Here is an 8,045-nt window from a genome sequence, read left to right as displayed (position 1 = left end):
CAGGCATGGTGGTGAGCGCCTGTAGTCCCAGCTCCTCGGGAGGCTGAGGCAGGAGAATGGCGTGAACCCGGGAGGCGGAGCTTGCAGTGAGCCAAGATGGTGCCACTGCACTCCCCCACCTGGGTGACAGAGAGACTCCATCTCAAAAAAAAAATAAAAAATAAAAAATAAATAAAAAAGTATGTAATAAAATCTGTTGAGTGAACACTTCTGAAAAATTCTATGAGCAAAGGTAAAGTTCTGGAAGAGCAAAAGGCAGACAAAGCAGCATGACTGGTGCGGTAGGAGCAGAGTCTGGGTGGGGCGGTGGCTGACACCAGGCTAGAAAGGCAGATGGCAACCAAGTAGCAGCAGCATTTGTCTCCAGCCTTGCAAAATGTGGAGCTGCTGAAGATCATCAGGCAAGAGAGTCTTAGAGAACATGCTCCAGTGAGTAGCGTGGAGGATGGAGAAAAACGGAAGAGCAGAGGAAGGGACATCAGTGAAGGGCTCACTGCCGACCTTGATGTGGAAATCCACGGGGAGCGTCCTGGAGCCCACCAGCCGTTTCATGAGGTAGCCCTTCCAGTCGGTGAACTTGGCATGGATGGCTGTGGAGGCACCAGCAGAATCCTGGTTACACAGACTGACAACACCTCCACCGACAGGGACGCTAGCACCGACCCCAAGTGGGGGCCCCTCAGCAGTGGGGAGGAAAATAGCTGCCTCTCGAGGCCAGCAATGACTTCATCCGAGAACCTCAGATTCCACACGTGGATCTGCTCCCGGGCCTCTGAGATGGGGAGTGCAGGAAGCCAGGGGGCAAGTGGATTCTGTTCTAACAAGACAGAGGACTCCCATTCTACCTAACACAAGCAGAGGACTCTCCCTCTAGCAGGGCCCCTACAGGAACAAAAGAGGAAATGTTCTCATCAACTCACTCCGTGGGGGCACAAGGATCTTGCTGTTGATGGCACACCAGCCAATGGGGTGGACATCCACAGTTCCCAGGTTGCACCAGAAGTCATGGCTGGCATCATTTTCAAAGCCTTCGTACCGAAGCAGCACCCGATACCCTGAAAAGAAAGGAAAGGGCACCTGTGAGGAAGGATGAGCTGGGGAAGGTATGCTGTGTGTTTTTTATTTTTTTGAGACGGAGTCTTGCTCTGTCGCCCAGGCTGGAGTGCAGTGGTGCCATCTCAGCTCACTGCAAGCTCCGCCTCCCAAGTAGCTGGGACTATAGGTGCCCGCCACCACGCCTGGCTAATTTTTTTTGTATTTTTAGTAGAGACAGGGTTTCACCGTGTTAGCCAGGATGGTCTCAATCTCCTGCCCTTGTGATCTGCCCTCCTTGGCCTCCCAAACTGCTGGGATTACAAGCGTGAGCCACCGTGCCTGGCCTGGGAAGGTATGTTCTTAAGCCTTCTCTTTTCTCTAGCCTAAGCTAGACTTCTGGCACTTATACTTCCAGGCAAGTGTATTCCTGTTGTCCACAACAGTCCTAGTCAAACAAATTCATGCTCCTAGTTAGGAAAGCATTATGAGGCCGGGCGCGGTGGCTCAAGCCTGTAATCCCAGCACTTTGGGAGGCCGAGGCGGGTGGATCACGAGGTCAGGAGATCGAGACCATCCTGGCTAACACGGTGAAACCCCGTCTCTACTAAAAATACAAAAAACTAGCCAGGCGAGGTGGCGGGCGCCTGTAGTCCCAGCTACTCGGAGGCTGAGGCGGGAGAATGGCGGGAACCCGGGAGGCGGAGCTTGCAGTGAGCCGAGATTGCGCCACTGCACTCCAGCCTGGGCGACACAGCGAAACTCCGTCTCCAAAAAAAAAAAAAAAAAGGAAAGCATTATGGCATGGTGCTGAGAGTTAATTCTCTATAACCTGACCATCCCTGGAATGAATTTTACTTTTTAAATTTTTTTCATTTTTTGTAGAGACAGTGTCTCACTATGTTGCCCAGGCTGGTCTCGAATTCCTGAGCTCAAACAATCCTCCTGCCTCCGCCTCCCAAAGTGCTGGGATTAGAGGTGTGAGCCACGACACCGGCCCTGGAACAAACTTTATAAATTGGGGTTTCTAGCCAGGCGCGGTGGCTCACGCCTGTAATCCCAGCACTTTGGGAGGCAGAGGATCACTTGAGGTCAGGAGTTTGAGACCAGCCTGGCCAAGATGGTAAAACCCCGTCTCTACTAAAAATACAAAAATTCGCCGTGTGTGGTGGCCAGGTGGCCTGTAGTCCCAGCTATTCGGGAAGCTGAGGCAGGAGAATAGCTTGAACCCAGGAGGCGGAGGTTGCAGTGAGCCGAGATCACACCACTGTACTCCAGCCTGGGTGAAAGATCCAGACCATCTAAAAAAACAAAAACAAAAAAATTTAGAGTTTCCAAGTCTGCCAAGCTCTGTGTCCCCTTCTCTGATAGAAGAATCCTTAGAAGTGGGGCAGAAACCCCAGTGGGTGGGATTTTTATGAAGCCAACTCCTGCCTACAACACTGTCCACCCATCCAGAGATGTCACTCTGCAGACACAGCCCTGGCCCTGCCCTGGCCAAACACCCACCTGCTGTCTGGATGACAGAGGCGATCCAGTACACCCGGCTGGGGAGCACAGCGTCACTGTTGAGCACCTCCACCTTCATCCCTTTCATCACATCCTCCCACTGGTCATAGAGTGGGACCTGTGTGGCGATGAGAGTACGGAGAGAGTGAGCTAACTGCGCTGGCAGGGGAGACGGGCTGCCTCATGACCTCAGTCAAGTCCTCCTTTGCACCTCCACTTTTTGCATCACCCACTGTGTGCAGAACCAGCCTCTAGGGATAGAGATGAGGTCCCCTATCCTTGAAGAGTTGAGCCAGGGAGTAGAGGTGGTGGGATGCAGGGTGATGCCAGAGACGGAGTCAGACAGAACCGAGTCCTAATCTTTACAGGACTGGTTTCTTACTGTATCATTTTGGGCACATGAATGGCTTGGTGAGCCTGGATCCCTTTGTGCCTATGCCAGCCTGAGCAATGGTGGGGCACTGTTCTTAGCACAAATATACTTTCCTTCGTCATCACTCAAACCTGTGCTCTGGGCATCATGACCCCCTCGTTTACATACAGCCATCCACCTTGCAAGTTTACTCTCTACCTTCCCTCCTATTAAAATGCTCCAGGGGGCCGGGCGCAGTGGCTCACACCTGTAGTCCCAGCACTCTGGGAGGCTCAGGTGGGCAGATCACCTGAGGTTGGGAGTTCGAGAGCAGCCTGACCAACATGGAGAAACCCCGTCTCTACTAAAAATACAAAATTAGCCAGGCGTGGTGGTGTGTGCCTGTAATCCCAGCTACTCGGGAGGCTGAGGCAGGAGAATCGCTTGAACCTGGGAGGGGGAGGTTGCTGTGAGCCGACAGTGCCATTGCACTCCAACTCTGGGCAACAAGAGTGAAACTCCATCTCAAAAAAATAAATGAAATAAAATTAAATGCCCCAGAACAGCACCGGGGTGTTTAGTGCCTCCCAGTGCCTAATCCTCACTTTCCTGCCAACGGCACTTTTGACTCTTCTTTGGGAAAATCACTTTTTTTTAAGAGTCTCGCTCGTCACCCAGGCTGGAGGGCAGTGGCGCAATCTCAGCTCATTACAACCTCAGCCTCCCAGGTTCAAGGGATTCTCCTGTCTCGGCCTCCCAAGTAGCTGGGATTACAGGTGTCCGCCACCACTTCCAGCTAATTTTTGTATTTTTAGTAGAGACAGGTTTCACCATGTTGGCCAGGCTGGTCTCGAACTCCCCACCTCAGGTGATCCGCCCGCCTTGGCCTCCCAAAGTGCTGAGATTACAGGTGTGAGCCACTGTGCCCGGCCAAATTCACCTTTTTTATTCTCAGCCCTGGCTTCAGCCAGTTGGGGTATCCCATGCCATCTTCCTGGTCACTTGAGTTTAGTTCATCACAGATCCTGGACACAGCTGTGCTAGCCCAGGCACCCAGGGGCAGGCTTTTTACAAAGCAAATTGGATTATATGTGTTAGACACAAGTATGAGGCAACTCCCTGGGAATGAAAATGCTCAGACTATTAGAGAATTCAGGGCAAAAACCTCCCCACTGCCACCGTCCAGCCTGAAGCCACCCAGTGAAGCAGGTGGAGGAGCAGCTCCATGCCCGGCTCCCTGGCCTCCCTCCCTCAGCTCCAGGGCACTCACGTGCTTGAAACAGCTGACAGGAGCAGCCTTGTAACTGTGATCCTTTAGGAATTTCCCCCAGTCGAAGCCCAAGACCAGAGCTGCAGAGCAGAAAGAGGACGAGTCAGGCTGGGAGCCTGAGCAGCAGCCACTCCAGGAGCCTGGACTCCAAGGGCCCTGTGGGACCTGCAGAGGTAGGTCCCCCACCCCCAGCAGCCCCTCTCACAGTGCTGCCCACGACACCCTCCGTCACTCCTATACCTGCTCCAGCAGTGGCCATGAGGGACCACTGTTGAGGACTGAATTGAAAGGTGGCAAGACTCTCCGGAGTAGAGGAGCATTCAAAGGGAAATTTCTCGCCCTTCTTCCCCCAAAGAGGAAAATTCAAATATCCCTGGGCTTCAATTCCTCCCACCTCCCCCAACCTGCCTGGCCACACCCAATCGAAATGTGGGGGAGGGGTGCGCACACACCAGGGCCCCTCCAACTGAGCTCCTGCCTGCTGAGCTCAATTTCAGTTAGAAACTCACAACAATGAGAGCAGAGTTGCTTTACGCATATGTTTAACTTGCTTAGCAATTGCTATACACTCAGAGAAAGAGAAAGAGGCTCCTTTCCTCTCCAAACCTGCCTTCAAACCGGATCTGGGCCTTCATTGCCCCAGGGAAACAGAAACCACAGGGAGAAAAGCAAAGAGAAACAAAAACAGCCAATTCTTGGCTTTGAATGATCATGGGTAGGAGTCCTGGTGATTTAAGGGTGGCTGAAGGGATTTTTCTGGGTAATTTCCACAATACCCAACAGGTGAGGAAGATGCAATCCGTGGTGACCCTGGCTTAGGGCACTTTCCACCTGGCCAGTTTGCCCAGTCTTCATTCCTAGAAAAGGCCACCCCAAACCCAGCCTCCTCCTCAGCCATGGCGGCTTCCTAAGCGGAGCCCTCTGCCATCTTACCGTCTTGTCCTGTTGGTGTTCCATCTGCCAGCTGTCCTGTCCCTTGGGAGTGGAGGAAGGCTCCAATTTTGGCAGACCAGGCAGCCTTGTGCAGGACTTTGGCTTTCTTGGTGGGTGGTTTTCCCTGGAGAGGAGAGAGGCTATGTGTAGCCCAGTGGCTGGGATCATGACTCTGGATTTGGGCTGCCAAGTGGAAGTCCTGGGCTTGGGTCAGTGACTTAACCTCTTTTGGGCTTCAGTTTCTTCATGTGTGAAACAGTGATGACAGTAACAATCCTGAGCTCAGGGGGTGGTTGTGGGGAAGGGTCGGGGGTGCTAGGCAGGGCTGCAGAGCAGGGAGAGACCCATGTTCTATCTTTTAAGCCTTTCTGCCGTCCCAGATTCAAGTCTCAGTCATTTCCTTCCTCCAGTGTCGCTACCAATAGATCCAAAGCAAAGAATGGGCCTCGCAGGGGGCCAGAAACGCTCATGAACTGGGAGGCAAGCTTTTGTACATACACGAATGTTCAGGAGAGGGTCCACGGCTTTCATCAGGTACTCAAAGGGGGTCCTCCGTTTCCAAAGGGAATGGCCACTGATCTGGTCTGTATTTTGTAACTTAAGCACTGACTAGGAATTTACTAAGGAGATCAGTGAAGCAGAAATCTGGGTTTAAGTCCCAAGCAAACCTAGGGGCAAATCCCAGTTATACAATTTTTAGTTGTATACCTTTAAGTAAGTTACTGAAATTTCTGAGCCTTTATAAAAAGGAATTTTTTAAAAAATCAAATTTTTAAAGATCATTAATTGGACTGAGAATGTCAAGCCCTTAGCGAGTACTCCCAAACTGTAGCTATTAATATTACCAATATTATTCTTAGCTCTCTGAAGAGAGGGAGCTTTGTGTGCCTTGACTAACATCTACAAAATGGGGAAACAATGGTAATTGTCTGACAAAGGCGATAGTGTATGAAGCAGTGAGTAGGCTCTAGAACACAGCAGTTTCTAATAAACATCGGTGGGCCTCAAGCTTTGCTGCACATTAGGATCACCTGGGAGCTCTTTTAATCTCTGTCCAGGCCACACGCCATCCCAGTTAAATCAGAATCTTTTGGAGTAGAACCCAAGCATCAATATATTTTTTTAATTTTATTTTTCTTTTTCCCCAGGCTGGAGTGCAGTGGCACGATCTCAGCTCACTGCAACCTCCACCTCCCAAGTTCAAGCAATTCTCCTGCCTCAGCCTCCCGAGTAACTGGGACTACAGGCGCAGGCCACCACGCCTGGCTAATTTTTGTATTTTTTGTAGAGACGGGGTTTCATCATGTTGGTCAGGATGGTCTCCATCTCCTGACCTCGTGACCCACCCGCCTCGGCCTCCCAAAGTGCTAGGATTATAGGTGTGAGCCACTGTACCCGACCAGCATCAATATTTTTTAAACTTTCCACGTGATCCCAGCATGCAGGCAAATTTGGGAAGCAGTGTTGTGGATGCTGGTCACAGCTACTGGGAAACAATGTAAGATCAAGCCCCTAAGATTAGGTTCCAGCCTCAATTCTGCCCTTCTCTTCCTACAGAGCCACACTAGGCATGTTATTCTACCTCCTTGGACCTCAGTATACTTAATAAATGTGTGGGTTCAACACCACATCCAAGAACCTTTCCATCTCTAAAAATTCTACAAATGTCAGTAATTTAGAAAATTGGCAAGACTTTCTAGGTAGCTGCCTGTGACATGGAGTCAGACAAGGCATGGTCTTCCTGAAGCCACCATGGCTGGTGAACCTTGGGCCTGTTTCCCAGCTTCCTTTCAAAGGATGTATAAAAGTGTGGGGTGAAGACCAAGGGTACCAGACTTCCCCAGAGTTCTTGTTTAAAATGTACTGAATACACCAGACTCTGGGGGATGAGGGTAGGGAATGGACGGTAGCTTCAGGAACCTATAATTTAAAAAGCTCCATAAATGGATTCTTCTGTCTGCTGAAGTTTGAGAACATAATAAATATCAGCTGGCCACCAGCAAGCGGCTTTTCAAACGTTCCTGGCCCTTGCCTTCAGTCAGTTAGTGGTTCCTATCTCAGCACCAAAGGCCCTGGGAAGGACCCAGGTGGCTGCCTCTCACCTGTAATCTAGCCAAGATACTGGCTTTCTTGGAGTTGGAGGAGTAGCTCCTGGAGCAGGAGACGCTGCAGAACCTCTTGGTCTTGGAGAAGAAGGCTTCCCTTGTACCCACGATACCACACATCTCACAGACAGCTGGGAAGAGAACTTAGCACATGACTCACCCGATACGGCCACCTCAAAGCAAACAAAATGATGGGCCCTTCAAAACCTGGGGCACTGCATTAACCAGGTGAGCCCCTGCCCCGACCAAGGCTAATGGAATAAGAGAAGGAATGGGAGGTACTGGCGTGTATATCCTGAATCTACCTGAACAAAGTGCTGCTGCTTGGCCTCCCTTGGCTGGATATATCAACAGAGGAGCTAATGGAAATCCATGAGGACGACTGGGGGAACAGGTGAGTGTTGAAAAGTTTGTGAGAGGAAAGTGAGAAGAGGCCAGGCATGGTAGCTCCTGTCTGTAATCCCAGCAGTTTGGGAGGCCAAGGAGGGAGGATTGCTTGAGGGCAGGAATTCGAGACCATCCTGGGCAACCCAGCAAGACCTTGTTGCAAAAAAAAAAAAAAAAAAAAAAAAAAAAAAAGCCCCGGGGTGAGGGCACACACCTGTTTCCCCAGCTTCTGGGGGGTTTAAGGGGGGGGGGGGGGGACTGCTTGAGCCCAGGAGGTTGAGGCTGCAGTGAGCCATGTTTGCACCACTGTACCTCTAGCCTGGGCAACAAAATAAGACACTGTCTCAAAAAAAAGAAGAGGAAAAATTTATAGGAAGAAAAGTGCCAAAGTCACTTAACCTCTATGGCTCTATTTTCTCATCTATATAGTAAAGGGACTGAACTAGATCCGTGTTTT

At 50.8% G+C, this 8,045-nt stretch overlaps 1 protein-coding gene across 3 annotated transcripts in view; it reads right to left on the bottom strand.

The window, feature by feature from the left end:
• The window catches only part of L3MBTL2 (L3MBTL histone methyl-lysine binding protein 2), a 27,587-nt gene that overhangs the window by 12,171 nt on the left and 7,371 nt on the right, over positions 1 to 8,045 (bottom strand). The window contains exons 3-8 of one of the 3 annotated variants that reach the window (XM_017870278.1): positions 7,199 to 7,332; positions 5,097 to 5,220; positions 4,164 to 4,243; positions 2,542 to 2,659; positions 921 to 1,055; positions 502 to 590 (exon numbers count right to left, since the gene is read on the bottom strand). In XM_017870278.1, the coding sequence (XP_017725767.1) occupies positions 502 to 590; positions 921 to 1,055; positions 2,542 to 2,659; positions 4,164 to 4,243; positions 5,097 to 5,220; positions 7,199 to 7,332 (680 nt within the window). Of the gene's footprint in view, positions 1 to 501; positions 591 to 920; positions 1,056 to 2,541; positions 2,660 to 4,163; positions 4,244 to 5,096; positions 5,221 to 7,198; positions 7,375 to 8,045 lie in introns of all 3 variants that reach the window. The other 2 variants (XM_017870279.1, XM_017870280.1) reach the window with 2 other exon arrangements.

The sequence above is a fragment of the Rhinopithecus bieti genome, unplaced genomic scaffold, assembly GCF_001698545.2.
Source record: "Rhinopithecus bieti isolate Rb0 unplaced genomic scaffold, ASM169854v2 scaffold_4967, whole genome shotgun sequence".
NCBI lineage: Eukaryota > Metazoa > Chordata > Mammalia > Primates > Cercopithecidae > Rhinopithecus > Rhinopithecus bieti.
The sequence above is the reverse complement of the archived record's forward strand: the minus strand, read 5'-3'. Positions and strand labels throughout refer to the sequence as shown.